Source organism: Meleagris gallopavo, chromosome 4 (genome assembly GCF_000146605.3).
Source record: "Meleagris gallopavo isolate NT-WF06-2002-E0010 breed Aviagen turkey brand Nicholas breeding stock chromosome 4, Turkey_5.1, whole genome shotgun sequence".
Classification (NCBI taxonomy): domain Eukaryota; kingdom Metazoa; phylum Chordata; class Aves; order Galliformes; family Phasianidae; genus Meleagris; species Meleagris gallopavo.
This window is the reverse complement of record NC_015014.2, coordinates 39,188,625-39,207,215: the sequence shown is the minus strand read 5'-3', so window position 1 is coordinate 39,207,215 and position 18,591 is coordinate 39,188,625. Positions and strand designations below refer to the sequence as shown.

The 18,591-nt window shown below is 40.1% G+C and overlaps 1 protein-coding gene across 3 annotated transcripts in view; it reads left to right on the top strand.

Moving 5' to 3' along the window:
* Positions 1-18,591, top strand: part of TSPAN5 (tetraspanin 5) — an 82,646-nt gene that overhangs the window by 44,154 nt on the left and 19,901 nt on the right. For 2 of the 3 annotated variants that reach the window (XM_031553115.1, XM_031553116.1), the window contains exon 2: positions 13,450-13,500. Coding sequence is in view for 1 of the 3 variants with exons in the window: in XM_010710021.3 (XP_010708323.1) it covers positions 8,148-8,153; positions 13,450-13,500 (57 nt within the window). In the remaining 2 variants the exon portion in view is untranslated. Of the gene's footprint in view, positions 1-8,057; positions 8,154-13,449; positions 13,501-18,591 lie in introns of those variants that run through there. The other variant, XM_010710021.3, reaches the window with a different exon arrangement.

Genomic DNA, 18,591 nt, shown 5'->3' with positions numbered 1-18,591 from the left:
TCTGAATAATGAGAAGCTTACTGGTTTACCACTTCTCGGTTTAGCTATGTTTGTGTTAATAAATTGGTTCTTTTAAGCTGGGTACAGCAGACATTAGCAGTGATGATGGGGAGGATTTTCAAAAGCTTCTAGTAGCTCTCAGCTGCCACTGCAGTCAAGAGGGTAAACCTGGAAAATTATGTCAGAATCATAGAATGGCCAGGGTTGGAAAGGACCTCAAGGATCATGAATCTCCAACCCCCCTGCCACAGGCAGGGCCACCAACCTCCACATGCAATACTAGACCAGGCTGCCCAGGGCCCCATCCAATCTTGCCTTGAACACCTCCAGGGACGGGGCATCCACAACCTCTCTGGGCAGCCTGTTCCAGTACCTCACCACTCTCTCTGTAAAGAATTTCACCCTAAATCTCCCCTCCCTCAACTTAAAACCATTTCCGCTTGTCCTGCAGTTATCAACCCTTTCAAAGAGTTGATTCCCCTCCTCTTTGTAGGCTCTTTAGGTATTGAAATGTTGCAATGAGGTCACCTCACAGCTTTCTTTTCTCCAGGCCGAACAAGCCCAGCCTGTCCCCACAGGGGAGGTGCTCCAGTCCCCTGATCATGTTCGTGGCTCTCCTCTGGACCCTCTCCAACAGCTCCCTGTCTTTTTTGTACTGGGGGCTCCACGCTTGGATGCAGTATTCCAGATGGGACCTCACAAGAGCAGAGTAGAGGGGACAATCGCCTCCTGTCCCTGCTGGCCACCCCTCTTTTGATGGAGCCCAGGATACCATTTGCCTTCCGAGCTGCAAGGGCACACTGCTGGCTTATGTTAAGTTTTTCATCTATCAAGACCCCCAGGTCCCTCTCCACAGGGCTGCTCTTTAATTTTTAATATGTTTGTATATCCTTATCATTATACGTTTTGCCTGGAGAACTTATGATTCCAAATTTTTCTCCTTTTTTCCCATAATTAAAAAAAAAATTCCAACTTCTTTAGTGTTTTGTGTACCTCTAGATTGCTGATGGATGCAGTGTCTCATGGGAACAGACACTTGACTTAGCCAACTGCCAAACCCAATCTCTTTTGGTCTCTGGAAGCATTGTAGAGTGTGGGCCTTCTCCTTCTGCTGCTTCTTTCACAGCTCCAGCCTACACATGGCCTCACGCCTGATTGTAAGATCTTTATTTGTGCATATACATGGTGGTGGTGGGGGAGTGCAGGGGCTTGCTTAACAAAATGAGGCTTGTGAGTTCCTCTAGTGCATCCTGGGGGATGTGAGTCTTGCTGGGAGCCGTGTAGGAGAGGCAAGAGTAGGAGCACTCAACAAGGCAGCGATAGACTACACTGACAGTGTAGAAAGCTATGTGATAGATTTGTTGTCCTGCATTGTTATATAAGCATCAGATATATTGACTACAATGACGGGTTAGTGAAATAACTCCTTTCCTTAATTTGGGGTATATCACTTACACAGATTTGCAGCTTTTCCTTCTGCTCTGACTGAGGCAAGAGGTGTAGTGGAAATTACTGTATCGGCCGAAGGCAAGGCTAAAAGCTACTGGTGGTATCTCTGTCCTCACACACACTGCTCTCCTGTCTCTCCCTTTCTAATGCCCTGAGGGTGACTGCTGAAGAGTGTAATAGCTTGATTTAGTGTATCATGGTAAAGGATCTGACATGCCACCCTGCATTTTCTTGTTTCTTGCCCGTTTGGCAGTGACCAAAATCAAGTGGAGGTCACACAAGTGCAGCCAGAAGAGCACATCAGTGCCAGGGCTAAGGTTACATTACACTGGGCCTCTTTCATGATGCTGTGTGAATAGGGATCAGTGCTGTACCAAGTATCTTGGAATTAATCTGTAATTTTTATGGAGAAATATGGCATACACAGAGGAAACCTACTTGAATCTGGAAGCACATTTGGAACAAGAGGAAAGAGTTGACAACAAATGAGTGAATGGAGGCTTGAATTAACTAGCATCCAGAGAAGTGTCTTTGTGTCAATACTCAGTAGTTACGGGCCCAGTCCTAGAAAGCCTTCCACATGTTGTTTGTGTGATGAAACAAGCTGGGTGAGCTACCAGTATTGGAAGGGTCAAATTCAGGCTGGTTATAACCTGAATGCAAAGTCAAATGCTAAACAGAGGAGAATGCTAACATAAGAATGCTGAGGTTAGAGAAATAAAGAAGACGTAAATGTGACGATCACAGGAGGGGCTGTTGAAAACATGCTGCTTAATTTTAAAACAAACGAAACCCTGGCACTCTAGAGAGGTAGGAGTGTTGTTCTGTATGCATTCATGTATCTGCATTTAAGTGTATGCTCACTGGGATGCCTTGTCTTCCTAGCGTTGCTTATGTTAAATTATAGTAAATGAACCTGAAGTTTTATGTGAGTAGATCCAGCTACATCCTAAGTGTTATGGGCCCATGTCCAAAAATCTTGAGGGCCGTATTCCATTACTGAGTACTGATGGAGCATAGTGGGGCCTCATACAGGAGTTGTAATGCATGCACTAACTTGGCATTGGCAGGGACTTGATGTACAATGCTGAGGTGACATTTGAAAGAACAGTTTGTAGTCATGTAGGGGACTGAAACCATCCTGAACATTTTTAATCATGCTAGCTGTTTTAAACTTTTGTAGAGTTAGGGGAATTGAGGGAAACTTACAGAAAGCAATCATATATATATTTTTTCTGAGATTTTTTTTTTTTTAAATTTCATTAGGCCTTATTTTGCCTTTTTTCACATCCCATCACCTTACTAGCTTGCAGATGGATGCATGTAATTCTAAGGCTGTTTTCTGTCATCTTTCCAGGGAGTAAGTTTTCAGCTTATAGCAGATATTTTTGTATCCCTAAAATATATGATGCTGTGTTTGGATTGTTAAATTCCATTCCATCTGCACCTCCCATATGTTCAGCCCTCCACAGTTTGTTTGGGGTCACCCTTCTTCACTATGGGAAGGGAAGGATGTGAAGTATTGGTGAAGGATTCTTGCTGATGGCTCCGCAGCCATGGTGACAGGTTGCCACCGACTGGGCAAACCTTTTCTCTCAGTCTTTCTCCCTGTAGCCTTACACAGATGAACTGCTATGTTTGTGCTGCAGGGTGGGACCAGACTTGACGGTCTTTTCCTATCTCCAAATGCTTCAGTTCAAGTGAAGAAATATTAAAAATATAATGATAATAGAAAAAGCAAATAATTTACACTCTAAATGACTTCTTACGTATTTGGTGGCTGAATTAGGACATGGATGAAGATGGAAGCTTTCTGCTCTGAAGTATTCTGAAATGGAAGAGGAATGCCTGAAATGGAAGAGAAAGCAAGCATACAGTTCTGCATGTTCTTGGCTGTATTAGCCAAGACACAAATTCAGCTCTTTTGTAAAGAGATCAATAGGTGAAATTATTGGGAAACAGAAATAAGTTGTTTGATGCTGCTTTTCCTTGCAGTTGCAATTTTTGTTGTTTGCATTTATTTCTTCAGGTTTGGAAGTGACTTCCAAATGTGCTTGCTCTTAAACAATAGCAGTACTTCCAGTGAAACTGAAATCATTGCCTTAGGGTAAGACTTAAGTTATGTTTTTCCAGAAAAGGAAAAACTTCAGTCATGGTTTTAAAATACTAAGCTGTGTTTTCTATGTAGCATTAAGTCAGCACTATCGTGCTGCAAAATGTTTATTTTTTCTGCTAACTTGGATTCAAATTGCAGTGCGGGCAGGGAGGTGTTGAACTTTGCTTTAGTACATGTATGCTGCACATATTCTCCTTTACATCTGTGCTCAAGTTTTTATGCCAACTCTGCCAGAATACCTTCTTTACATTGGTGTTTTTAGCTGAAATTATTTGTCTTAACAGCTGAGATGTGTCACCTTTTCTATAAAGATGTACCACTGGCATAAGCTGTTATTTGCAGTGTGGAGTTACTTCATAAGGAGGTGGTGTCTTTTCATACTTTTCTCTGTGCATCTGCTTCAATCACAAGTTTATTATTGCACGTGTTGCTTCATCTCCTTGTAGCCTTGACTTAAATACTGGGGACGAGAAGCCTGCACTTGGGGTGATCGGGAGGCCTTCAGAGTCCCTCAGTCTGACAGAGGTCTGCTGTTTTAGTCAGTTTCTACCCCAGTGCATTGCTATTGTGAAGAATGCCCAAAGGAGCACTGGTCAGTGAATTCCATTGGGACTCTTAAAGGCAGAATTCTCCATAGTCATGTTATCTTTGAACCTGTTGAGCTTGGAAGGCTTATGTTGAGAGTCTGTGGATTGCTATGGTTCTGCTTGAGATTCTGCATGGGACAAATGTTCCATGGGAAACAGATCTACCGTGGCACCTAATACTAAAAACTAAATGCTTTTTCTTCTATAAGAATGCTCTTCTCGATTAGGCATGGAAAGTTACCCAGGATATATGTATTTTTTTCTGTGAAGAGGCTGTTTTGTGCTCTTGTATACTTTGTGCCTGGAAATCCTTCTGGGGCAAAGCAGGAAGTAAGGAAATAGCAAGAAAATTATATTCACTATGTAAGGAGGAATTGCATTCTAGCACTAAATTAAAAACATAAATAAAATGAAGCCTTCATTTTTAAGATCATTCTACTGTTTCCAAAGCTTTCTTAAAAAACGATCTTGTGATACTGCCATCTTCAGTGATTACTATGCAGGTGAAGCTGGGGTTGTACGAGCAGCAGCTTGGCTTTTACAGGCAAGGGTGAAAATGAGGCTGTCTGGTGGGCACATGCAGACTTGCGCATCTTGGTGATACCAGCACGCCTCCCTGCTCTTGGAAGAGTGGTAGGCTAAGACTGACTGACTGACTGCAGTAGCACAGCTCTGCAGGAGATAAGGCAGTGTCATTTCCTTTTTATAGCTTTTCTCTTAGTGAGCCATCTGTATGTGCTACAGCTGCATTTCCACTTCCCTTAAACAGACTACGTAATGCTTTCTTTTCCTGATAGGTGTCAGCAGGACAGATTAGCTATTAGCACTTATGCAAGCCAGAAGATTTTACATTAAGCAAAGATAATGCAATCATCAGGAATTAGAGTCTATGGAAATTGTGTCGTTCAAAGTGACAATAAAATGAGGGATAAAATTTGTAGTTAATATATGAGCCTTTTTATATGACCTACAAAATTATGCTCATACTGTTGGTTGAGCTGAAGTTGTATGAGAAGAATAGGTTCTAGCTAGGGTGCCAGAAATCTTACATCGTAGATCTGTTTTCTCAATGAATTTATTCTTAAATCAAGTTTAAGGCCCTCAAATTAAGTTGCAGAGGATAGCATTACATAATCTCCAAAACAAGTCCAGCACAAGCGTTAGGAGCAAATCTTCCTCAGACTGCTGTATCGCATGAGGCAACAGCTCTTTGAAGGGACACCTTTAGGGTAGCGAAGAGCATTTTCTTTACACGTTTAGTCAAACCCCCAGTTCTTCTGTTGAGAATAACAAATAACAGGGGTACTGTTTGTCTAGTCTGCAGACTAAACAAAGGGTTAGTACGTTGTTTCATTTGGGCAAGCAGCTGCTTTATAGCTGCTTTTGTTTGCTGCCAAACTGTGGAACTTTTGCCTAGGAATAAAACCTTCAGCTCACTAGTGTTGTGACCATTTATCTCCTGTTTGTTCCACATCGCTTTTATTTGAGAAGAAATTGAAATCACAGTTTTGTTTGCTCTGCTCCCAGCCAAATAATATTATTGATGAAATGACAAATTGTTGCCTACTTCTGTAAATTCTTCTTTCACTGGAAATATGGAAGCTATCTTTCAGTATAGAAGTATCTAGTAAAGCATTGTTGAATTTTGATATCAAGTAAAAATTTGAATTAATTTGGTGGATAACCTTGTGTAGTGTGCATCAAGGGTGCATCCAGTAGCTTTAGATTTAATAAGAAGCAATGCATTCCAAGAGAAAATGCTGGGTTAAATTACCTTATTGTCTGGAACAGAACTTGTTAGAGCTCTGGTCCGCAGACTGACCAGTGCCCCTGAAACACGTTCTGAGAGATGCACAGAGTAAGGCTTAATATTTCATCTGAGCTTTTCAGTTCTGGCCACTGAGAGTGTGCTACATGGGAAATGTGGAGAGTTTGATGGTGGCTAACACCGCCTACCATGCGCCTGTAGCTTGCAAGGGCTACAAGATGCAAAACAATAAATAACTTGACAGAACTTCGTGTATCTGGCTGGCTGATAGCAATTGTGGTTATTGGAAATAACTTTTGATACCTGGCTAATCAGTGTTTTGGCTTTATTCCTTTTCCCCACATCTCTGAAAAAGAGGGATATACACGCATGCGTGGACACAGCTGGCACAACTTCTGGGGTTCTGTTTTTTGTTTGTGGTGTCAGAAGTATTGTTCATCTCTACACACCTGGCTGCAACACTGGCAAGTGAGCAGTTGCTGTGTTGTCAAATAACTCGGGGCAGTAAAGCTGCTGCAAGCTTTGCTGGAAAAAGCTCAATGTGTTTATAGGCTTGCTGTGCATGCACTGTTCACGCAGCGTGTGCTCCAATTTCTGTGTAGTTCCTTCTCGAAGTACGCCAAGAGCCAGGTTAAACTGTTCAGCCCAAGTTTACCTGTAAAGCTGGTGTTGTTCACTTAGTGTGCCTGTCTATCCAGAATTGCCCAGGCTTTTCGTGCCTCCCTCGCACTCCGCACACGTTGACTTCCCGTTAGTAAATGGATTTCAGTGCAGTCCCTGGAAATGGCCTGGGATGTGGGAATGCAGCTGCTGGGACAGTGGAGCGGGAGATTCCTGCTGTGTGGGCAGCCTGCGCAGCTGGGAGCTCTGGCTGCTGTCCCTGGGGGAATTGCTGAGTGTTGGGAGCATCTTGCTGTGTTGACAAACGTACCTGTTTGTGTTCCCTGGCTCTGCTACTTACATCAATTTGTTACCAAGGAAAAAGCTAGCTCAGGTCTTTTCTGTTTGCTGTATCAAATGCCTGAATTAGATGTTACAGTGGCTGAAATGAGTATTTGTCTATCTGTTTCGCAAAGAGAGTTTCAGGTATGCTTTGTTTTGTAGTCTTTTTTTCCTCCTTTTAATGGAAAAATAACTGTAGAAAAAAATGGTATGAAGAGTTGTGGCAAGGCTGCACCTGAATACCTTTTTGCTCAGGTGGAAGCAAGCAAACCAGGTGCATGCAGCAACAAGATTGGAGCCAGAGGAGGTCTCACTGACCTCAGGAGTAGGAAGCTGCAAGCCCTGGTCAGCAACCCATTCACTGCACTGCTCTGAGACACTCAACTTCAGCCTAGCATGAAGGAGAATGTGCTTTCTTTACCTTGGCGTTTTTTTCTTATTTGCAGACCAGGATGAAAAGTTACATTTCAGACTTCAGTAGTTGGACCATGTAGAGAGAATAGAGATATAATATTCAGTTCTCTTATTTTAAGCTTCCAGGCACTTCAGCTCCTTGTGGTTATGTTTTAATCCCATACTGTTTTCAAATTTTGCCGCAGCACCACTTCCTGAATTTTTGGGTGTTTTTAGAAATAGAAAGTGACTTCAGGCAGAGATGCAGAGAAGCTGCAGGAGAGGGGCCTGAGCCAGAGGTGAAGGTGGTACAAATGAGAGAACAAGGCTGGAGAGGAAAAGCAGAGGCAGACCGAACACTGAGTGTGGCTCAGAAGGGAGGCTAAGGAAGAGGCCCACAGAGAGGTGTATATAGCAGAATTTCTGTCTTCCCACTTAGGAACTGTGCTTGCAGAGACTTATGTGAGCTTGGAAAGAGTTAAATGTATTTTATCTAGGCTTGAGGGGAATTGTTATTCAAAAGTTGGAGCAGGAGAAATTGGGTCTAATTCATCCTCCTTTTTATGTTTTCCAGTATATCAATTTCTGTGGACAAGGGGAGAGGAACTTCAGTCTTTAGGGACTCTTGCTGCAAGCTGATTGGCAGTACTTACGATTGCACCACCAGAAAGCAATAAAATAAATACATAGAGCAGCTGTAACAGAAAGCAGATGTCTTGCTTTTGCAATTAAAGAACAGGAGAAGGCAATAAGAAAACTAACGACAAATGGTTGTACAGTTGGGGCAGGAGGAGAGGTAGAACTGGCTTACTTTTAAAACAAATGTACCTGAAAATCCTATATTGGGTGCAAATTAGAGATGCGCTAACAGCCACAATACCTTGCACTCAAAATGGAGGTTTGTAGAAGCTTAATTCTTCATTAGAAAATACATTAGAAAAGAATTAGAAAATTTTTCACGCTAAGAGTCCTGCAGGATAAAACAGATGGCTTGCCTCACTGTTCTCAGATCTGGTTTTCTACTTTGGATGATTCTATAGAATCAATTGTTTCTCTAATTCAGCTGAACAAAAAGAGTGTGAAAACTGGGATTTTTTTCTTCCTCGTATGTGTGATTTATAACAGCTATTCCATGGACAGTTATCTGTGAATTGTAGTTTAATATTTTTCTAAAAGCAACAGATAAAATGCATATAAATTGGACATTTTTTAGCCTGTATTCAGTCTATGTCTGAATATCGCTATGAACCAAAATTAGTCACATTTGTAGCAACTTTGTTCATTAGCTGTAGTATATCAAGTAATCTTGCTGGTGATATCTCAAGGGTAACAAGAGATGGGCTTTAGGTGGACACTTTTTTTATAAACATTGTCGTGAACACATAAATGAATGTGTACATTTTGAGCAGTTGCCTTTCTTGTGGCCACAACATGTGTTTAGCCACCTGAAAATGAAATGCTGTGCTAGGTTGGCTTCAGAACAGGAAGAACACCAGAACCAGAGCATAGGGAAGCAGGAACAAAGCACACTTCTGCTATCTTCCTCCTGTGTCATACTGGTCCTGCTGGAAGCTGTGAGGCTGAGAAAAGAGTTAAGAGAGTGTCCTATTTCAGTTGTTAGAAAGAATACCAATTGACATACTTAAAGCAGGATGTACATCAATGGCATAAAGAGTAGAAACAAAGTGCACGAATCTTTATTTTAAATTCTGTTTTGGCATCCTTTCTCTGTCAGTACTACCTAAAGGTAAGTAACAATAATATTTTGTGCTCTGACAGAGTAATTAATCTCCTTTTTGCCCTTGATTGAAAAGCCAAGAGGTTGATTTCGTATAAAATACTTTAAAGAAAGCAGTTAGTGTTTGAAATTTCTACGAGTGCATGTTAACACAGGCTGCTGCGGAGGAAGTGCTTAGGGAAAAATTATTCATCTGGGATTTTGGACTCAGTTAGGAACTTGTCAGTGCTGCTTTTACATATGTGCTAAGTTCAGAAGTGATGTATTTTCCTGATTGTGTTTTGGGATGTGAAAAAAAAACTCTTCATAGTGTCTTGGTCGCTTGCTGCATTTATCAGTAAACTACTGTACCTTGCTGTCCCTTGTTGTACTGGCTGGAATACGCAGGAGGAAATGTTGCTGTGTGAGGAGCCTGCAGGATATTGCCAAGGAAGAAACACAGAACCAGTTGTAGGAATCCTGAGTCTCCTTGCTAACACTACACACAGCCCTCGAAGCACACAGGGCAGATGAGAAATTTGCATGCTCCCTTAAGTATGTAACTTAATGAAACAGTTGTTAGGAAGTTCTGTCTCTGAGCTTTCTCAGGTTTGACATGCTTTTTGCTAGTGTGTTTGTATGGTGTGATGAAGGTAGAAAGGCAGCTGTGCTCTAGTTCCTTCTCTCACAACTCTTTAATAATGCATTCACACATGGACATACACTGGCTTATGGCACATTAACCAGCCTTTTTGCTGCTTGGTCTGTGGTCGTTGTGCTTTTGATTGAAAACTGCTGCCAAGTCACCATGTCAGCTGAAATGAAACATTTGGTATATGAAATGTCTGATCACTCTGCTTAAGCTCATCTCTCTCTGAAGTTGTATCTCATGTTTACATTAGTATTTACCTCAGCATCTTTCAAATGAAATAGTGTTCCGCATAATGCTGTATCCCTAGCAACAAGAAATCATTTTCTTCCATGCAGCTAAGACTAGGGATAAGATATATGCAGCTTGAAGCACTTATTGATCAATCCACTTCTGAAAACTGCACATAAACTTTATGAGCAGAGCAGCAATACAAATATTGCTACATGCTTTAGAAAAGAGAAATTTGAACACGTTTATTTGGTGCTTATGGAGCCAAAACCTATAGCTCAAAAAGCACTATTATGCGAGTCTTTTGTAATGCTGTGATACTGTGGAGGAATGCTTTAATGTTCCCTTGCAAACTACTGTTTGGAAAAAAACAAACAAGATTTTACAAGCTTTGTCCTAGATCCGGTGACCATTTACAGTTGGGCTGATTGGTCTTACTAGATATCTGGGGAGAATTAAAGCTGTCTTTTCTGTAATAATGAGGCAAACTTCCATCTCTTGATTACTCATTGGAATAATTTAAAGGGCGTAAATAAAATTTTCCAGACTTAATTGAGAAAATACATATTATGCCATTTCTTCCCATATGTGAAGAGATTTTCTTTTTGGTTACAAACAAGCAGAATAAGACGCTCGTGGAGACATGCTGAAAAATTGCAAGATAAGCAGAGTGTGCATCCTGCTTTACCTCTGCTTCTTAATAGCAAAAATACAGAGGGATTTTTGCTAAGCACTTCCTAAAAGCTGCTGAAAAGTTTCTTTCATAATTGTCAAGGAATTCTCAAGTTAATCCTGGGAAGAGGTGTAAGTCTCCTAGCAAACATCTCTCTTCTGCCAGTGGGGATTACTGAGAACATTCCTCTGAGCTTCATCCTCCCAGCAGGCTGTTTGTGTGAGGGTAAGCATTTCTGGGGAGCGAGTGTAGGGAGTTAGGCCAGCTGCATTTCTTGCTCAGTGTTTTGACTCAACTCATGCAAGTAAGTGTATGCCTAAGGAATGAGATTTCAAGCAACAAAGCATCTACATAGGTATCTTTTCCTGCTTATATTCTCCTGGTAAGCAATGGTTTAAAAACTTACTGAGCCAGAAACTGTGCTAAAATCACTCTTTGATAGCTGTGGATCCTAAATGAATTTATCTAATTCTGCTTCTGACTGCTTTGAAGTGTTCAGTTTCTACAGCATCCTGTGACAGAACTCATGATTCCATCCTGAACGTTTTCTTCTCCTAATGGGTATTGTCTGTTGTTCCTCTTTTATCAGCTGCTCAAAAGGCAACTGGACAGAGATTTCCATTTTGTAGTATGAAGAGGACAGAGCAGCATATATTTCTTTGAGTCCTGTCAAGAGAATCTTTTCTGGTTTTTGTTAACAGGCTTGCCAGGAGCTTGCCAGTATCAGTTTTTTTAGGTGCTCCAGCTTAGCATGGTGCAGTCACATCTCACTTTACAGTTGAGTGATGAGATCAGTCTGGCTGGAGACCCATGTAGGCTACAAGTTACCATTTGCAACTCATGAAGTAATACCTTACCCTTGTAAGCTTCAACATCTGGTGAATGATAAGGACACTTGACTGGATTACATTTAATACAGCTAGTGGATCTGAGCCAGACTAGCAGCTGATGTTTATGGCTATTAAGTTACATATGTATAGGCATTGATCAAATTCTTTCTAGTTTTCCTTGCTTGCTGTGTTCAAAAGTATTTTCAGCTACTCACAAAACAGTGTTTTGTATCTCTAGAAATAAAAATTCACAATTTCCAAATCCAGTTTTTCCTTTCCCCCCACTCCTATTCTTTAGTCCTTGGTGCTTTCGGTGTAAGAAAGAATGAAGGAGCCTGTCACTGCAAAATAACTCTGTTAGCCTGGAAATGATTTGGAAACTTGTGCAGCTTTATCTCACCAAGTTTCAAATAATCACTCAGTCAGAAGATTACCTATTTCTGGCAAGCTGTCCAACCATAAGGTATTCTTGGTACAGGTAACCTTTTCTTGCTCATGTGGTTTGTCACAGGAGGCTATACTTTCAAATCCATCTCTTGTATATTACAGACAATTAAGGCTGCTGAAATAGCAGACTTTCCTTGACCAGCAGTTCTGTTTTTCTATTCAAGAAATTCTTCCATTTATCATGTGTTTAATATAGCCAGGCCTGTGACAGTTTCCTTTGAGGAATGCTGGCTTATAGTACTCTTTAAATTCGCAGGCATGACTCTTCAAATCAAAAAGGAGAGTAGCGTAGATGTGCTTCTGGGTGAGCTGGCAGTGTTTTATATGTGCCTTCTTTGCTCAGCAGGCAGTTACATTTGCAGAGTATCTCACATATGTGAGAGGTATTTGGGGACTTCAGGATATTACAGTGAGTATATTCCCTTTTGAATTATACTTTATAGAAATTCTTGGTGGTATGGAGGCTGAAATTGCCATCTAAGTGTATATAAGTAAGCAGGAGTCTTGCTTTGAAGTTGTTGAAATCACTTCTGGGAAAGAAGTCAATACTCGTGCTTCCTCCTGCTTCTAAACAAAGAAAAACACTTCTGTCCTGTTTTGCAAAAGAAAAAAAATCATTAGGGTACTAGACTGTTTATGCAGATATTAAGAGAAAATGTGCTGTGTGCCAAAATAAGTCTGTGCACCTCACTGTGTGGAAACCAGAAGAAAATACGAGTTTGATGTTTGAGCAATATTCTGTTACATGTCCTGAAATTAGAGTGTGTATAATTTTGTTTTTAGCCAGTACATCAGTTTTAAAACCAAGCATTAAAGTTGGACAGGTGAATGTTTAGAAACGTGCTTGGACACCCAGAATACATTTGTTTTAAGCATACTGTATCATGCCAAATATACAGTGGTGATGTCAGGAGACGGAGTCTGCCTTTTCTGCTTGTTTCAGAGATTCTTAATGTGGGTTTTATATGGAAATCCAGTAGTGTTGAGAAGGGAATGATGCACTTGAATTATTCAGTGGAATAGAGAATGCAAGGGTGTACAAAACAAAAAATGCTGTTCCCTCTTCCGTTGTTTTGGAAGATATTCTTTTTTGAGTCTCCTTGGTGGAGGAAGGGCATTTTTTTCGTGTCATTTAACAGTTCTCTGTGTTTGTGGGTAACATTGCTTAAATATTTACTGATTGCTTACTATTTACTGATAGTAAAAGTGTGTTGAGGGCTTTCTTTTAATCCTTTTCTACTAATGCGTGTGATCTGTAAGAGGTTTGACGGCAGTTCTCACAGGTGATGTATAATGCAATGAGAAAATAATTTGTTACTTGACTGTGAAGTTTGGGTTGGGGGTAGTCTGTCAAGTTCAAGAAGCCTTACTTGCATGATGCTGAAAAAGTGATATTTGTTGTGTCTACTGTTTCTGCATGAAATATCACTGTGTAATATGCGGAGTCCTCAAGTTCTAATGATTGAGTTGTAAAATAAAGAAAAAACATCTATTCATATTTTAAAACTCTTAGGCCCCCAAAGTCGTGATAAAATTGATTATCCGATAGAGGGGATGAGGTAATATGTATGCTTAAAAATAAATTAATCTTTAAGTTTATAGTTCCTATTCTGATATTTTTCTTTTTCCCTTTCTTTTTCCCTTTAGTTCCTTGGCATAGCATTTCTTGGGATTGGATTGTGGGCATGGAATGAAAAGGTAAGTTGAATATAGCACCAAACAAACATTTTTCTTTCTGATGAAATATTGGAATAGCAGTATGCTGCACATTAAGTGTGTCCACACAGTTTCTCCTGAAACAAAATCAAGCTTCTCTGTCAAAAAAATAAAACACAACCTTGGCTAGGTTCACCTAGGAGAAGATCCAAGGCATTTTTCCCAAGAATGCTTTGGCAAGGAATCATGGCTGACACTTGCACATAAAATAACCATTTCAATCCATACATGCTCAAACAGCAGCACAGATAATGAATGCTCTACTGAAGGCAGTGTTGGCAGTGTGTCTCCGTTGCACGTGTCCCTAGGAATGAGAGGTAGCCTACATGTCTCAGAAGGCAACTTCTTGACAGTGAGCCTTCTCGGCTTTGTTGTCTGCGTGTAGCATGCTTGTTGCTGCTTTTCTTAAGGAAAACCAAATGAAGCCTGAGGCAAAGAAAATAAATTTTAGTTTTTTCTTATGCAGAATATAAGGTTGTGTGCTGGAAATCTTTCTCTATTGAGACTGTAAAATCAACTGGGAAATGGGAATAAAGGAAGGAAAAGGTGGAGAGAGAATTCACTTCTGAACCAAAGCCTGATTTTTAGTTTGCTCACTACAGAAGTAAGGAAGAAGATAAAGTATCAAAGTATAACATATAAAACAAGTCAGTATGTATTAGGTTACTGAAATACAACTGCTAAAATTAAAGCCAGAATTTCCTTGTTTGTTTAAAAAATGGAGGAAAAAAACCCACCAACAACAAACCAAAATCCAACCCTGGATGATAACATTGGTGCTATGATATGTAGTTAAGTGATGTTTTTCTCTTTTGATTGAAAACACTAAGTTAGTATCAAACTAATATTTACTTCAGGCATAATAACTGGCACTTGCAGCAGAAAAAAAACACACTGGGAACACTGGAATTTTGCCACTTAAATTCAGAACAAATTTTGCTGATTTGGAAGTGAGTTATTGACTTAAATTCTAATTGCTCTGTGCAAAAACTAACTCTCAGTGCCAGTAATAGAGTGTTAACTATCTCACACCATATACATGTTTGTACATAGAAGCTTGTATTTAAGTGTGTTATGCACATATATTTACCTACCATATGATGCTCATATTGGAAACCTTGAATAGGTTTGGAAAGTGGTGCTGTCATTCAATAGAAATGTACAAACATGTTTAACTGAATTATATACTCATGGAGCTTATGATGCCTGTGTATAAGCCTCAGAGAAGTAATATATTTCAGAGTAGCATACCAGAAAAGTTCTTAACCTTTTTTGTATAATTACTGTAGTAATACAGATTATTCCTATTTAGAATAAATGAGCAGGTAAAGGGAAAAGAGCTTTTATAGTTTGTGAAGTCTGAAATACACTGCCCCTGCAGCCAGAGGTTGTTCTAACAGAAAGGCGGTTGGTTTGGTTTTTTTTTTTTATTGTCTGTATGTGAGACCACGTCCACCTCCAAGGAAGAATGCTTTCAATTCATAATAGTGAATAATCAAGAACCAAGGTTCATGTTTTTACTCAAGGTCTATATATCTATTATCATGTTATCTTAAGCGTTTCCTGGGGACAGGAAATGGCCAGGACTTGACTTAGGATCAAGTGCCAGGTAATTGTAGTGCCCATGCAGCTGGAGGGGTGGATCAGCTATATCCCATATTGAGCTGTTCTTGCTGCAGCTTGCGAGCTGGAGCTGACAGACAAGCAGGTGAAGCCAAACACTTGGAAGATCTGTAACTTGATTGAAAAACCTTCTCTAGCTAGTCTGCTTCTTGAGTAAGGCTGATGTGAATATCTCTTTGCATCATGGACTGTTGTAATGGTACACTGTAAGACAGGAAAGCAGCTCTGCGGAAAAGGACTTGTGGACTACAGGTTGAACAGAAGCCAGCTGCATGCCTATGCTGCAAAGGCAGCTCTAGCTAATGGTGTTCTGGACTGCATTGGGCAAAGGCTTGCCAGCAAGTGGAGGGAGGGGATCCTTTCCCTTTGCTCAGCACTGGTGAGGCTTCAGCTGGAGTTGGGTCCAATTCTGGGCCCCTCAGTAAATGTAGACATACTGGTAAGAGTCCAGCAAAGGGCCATGAAGATAAGGAACCTTTCCTACAAGCAAAGGTTGAGTGAGCTGGGCCTGTTCAGACTTGAGAAGAGAAGGCTCAGGTGGGGGGGAATCTGTCTCCCAGAAGGTGTTGGGAAGGTGCAAAGAAAATGGAGCTAGGCTCTTGTCAGTGGTGCTCTATACCAAGGCCTCAAAACTCTTTCAAACCTTTTTTTGTTTGAACGTCCTGTTATGCTGTGAAGACTGCTGCTGTCCCAATGAACTAAATCTTTGACAGTATTGAACTTAGTAGTACTATTGTATAATATGTAAGCATAAATTTATCATGTTTTTGCCAGATTAGGTCTTCAGAAGGACTTCTGTACTGTGAGGTGGTGTATTAGCAGGGAGGATTTTGATTTATTTCTGTGTTTAATAATTTGGTTTTGCATTTAACTGTGTTGTTCTGTGTCCTGGTTGTTGACTTGTATGTAGTTCTGCTGCATCACAGAAAAATAGTGAACAAGGCCATGTTAAAAATGCAGGATATAATGAAGTAATCCACATTCCAGGAAGCCTGTTTGCTGCCAGGTGAGACTGTGATAGATAGTTGATTTAGTGGCTGGTTTCTCTTTTTTGCTAGATTGGTTTGAATTCTCTTTAGACTTTAAAATGAAGGAAAAAAAAAAAAAGTAAAGAAAAAAACACACATACAGTCTCATGACCTTCCTTTGCAGGGAGGCAAAAGAGCTCATTTGTCAACCAGGCAGTAGAATTGGCTTGACAGCCAGCCAGCCAGGCCTGAACAAAATCTGAGCAATTAGCATTCTGAATCGTGGACTCAGAAAGAGAACTGGAGGTGGGGGCAATAAACTTGAGGGATGAATAAAGCTTTCTATATCATAGATGCGCTATATAGCTCACAATCTCTCAGTGTTTTCAGGCACACTAGACTCGGTTTAGTACCATTCGAGGAAAAAAAGTTCATCCACTGAGCAGCTGACATCCACCCTTTCCTCCTCCTCCTGGCTTGTTAGCATATAAAAAGGCTATACTAAGTCCAAGCAACTTACACTGTGTTTGCTCAGCAGCAGGAAAAAATATACGGTCATTATATTTCATTCACTTTTTAAATCACTTCAAGCAATTTTTTCTGTTGCCTTTTACAAAGAAATTCACCCTGTACAAAATGTCTACTTCCCTTCTTGGTTGTGAATATTAAATAATGTGGTCTTAAGGCTTATTGAGAGTGTTCATGGTATGATGCCAGTAGGTACTTAGGAAAACAAACTTTGTGGTTCTCTCACTACCTGCAGGAGATTTATGTTTAAGTGTAGTGAGAATGAATGATGAATTGCTTTTATGTCCTCTGAGGCTTTTGGAGAATGTAGAGTGAGAGCTTTTAGAAAGCAAGTACTGAGGTTTTGGAATCTGCATTAGATAATAGGTTGTAAAAGCAGAGATTCTAAAATGGAAATGGAAAAAAATGTTTAGATACTCGCAAAATTTGTTGATCAGCCTTAGTTCACTTACAAGGTTTACTGAAATGAAGTGGGAGAAATGGAAGAGGCTGGTTGCACACATAAGTTTAGTTCAAAGTTTTTCTTATTAAATCAGCATAACTAGAAGATATTCCAGCTCAGAAGCCAGCTTCCACACTTTGGAATAACAATATGGTATGTCTATGTGCCTGCACAGCGCTGTTGGTGAGTAGGAGCTCTTGGTCTGGATCTCAAGTTTTAAACTTGACTTCTTCATGTCAATTAGATCTCGCTGGTACATTTAAGTTTAGATTTCAGTACATAAAGATTCATTTTCTAAAGATGTTTTAAAATAATTTTTAGAAGCGCTCCAACACCCTGTAACCATTAGTCCTGAAAAATGGAAAAAACTGTATCTTATATGTATTTCTAATAGTTATTCACCTGTTGAACTCTACTTTGCTACAGTAAGGAAGTTAGGCTAGTCTCCTTCACTAGAAGCTTGGAAATTGAAGATTTGCTGCTATTACTGTTTGCTGTAGGAAATGCAAAACCAACAAAAATCAAGGAAGTAAGTTCTATAAACACTGCTCACCCAGTTTCTGAATTGCAGAGACTAAATGCTGGAGTGGAATTAATTGGGCATATTTCGATGACCAATGTTCTGTTTTTCATGCTTACTCAGATGCACAGCATGGAGAAACTGCAAAAAGTTTGTGGAAATAGATCTTTTTTCCATTTTAAAATAATACATTTGGAAATCACTCCTGTGTGTTTCAGTTTGCCAGCATTTCTAAGTCCTGGAGATAGGCTTGTGGAAAGGTTAATTCTTAGGCTGCAGAGAAGAAATGTTTCTGAAGGTCTTGTATTGCTGAACCTTTTTTCTGACCACTTACTTTCTTCTTCACCCTGGAGATGTGCTTCTGCAGCAGAAAAGTTTAGTGGCTTTTTTCATCTTAAATATTTTTGTGCATTTCTTCTTGATTTCTCCCATCCTACTTGTGTTGATTTCTTCTTTTTATGGGCCACAGGGATATTGTTTGTCATGGGGACTGCTGAGCGTGCTGCTGTTTTCTTCAGGCTTATTCTAGGTGGTCCCATGGACTGAATGTCTCCTAGTGTCTGAGCACAAGTTGTATATTACGAAGGCGTGTCTTCATTTGTCAGTAATCTAGTTTATATGGTCTAAGACTTTCATATGGACTGAAGCATAGCTTATGGGAAGTCCCTTTACATGAACTGAAATGCTAATATAGATATGTATCAAATATCAAAGGTTAGAGCAGGAGTTAGAGGTCTGGCTTTGGAAAGCAGTATAAGTGGTTCTAGTAATCTCTGTATAGGATGGAGAAATCCTTGTGGAAGTAAATGTTGCTTCCTTCATCTTTTTTGATGGGATAAAAGCAAGTAACAGTGCAGGTATAATACTGGGAGAGACCTTATCAAGAAACTATCAAGATCAGTATTTTTTCTTTGTCTTGAGCTATGTGGGAGATCCAGCTTGTAGGGTGCACAGCTCTAACCATGTAAAAAAAAAAAAAAAATTGCATGACA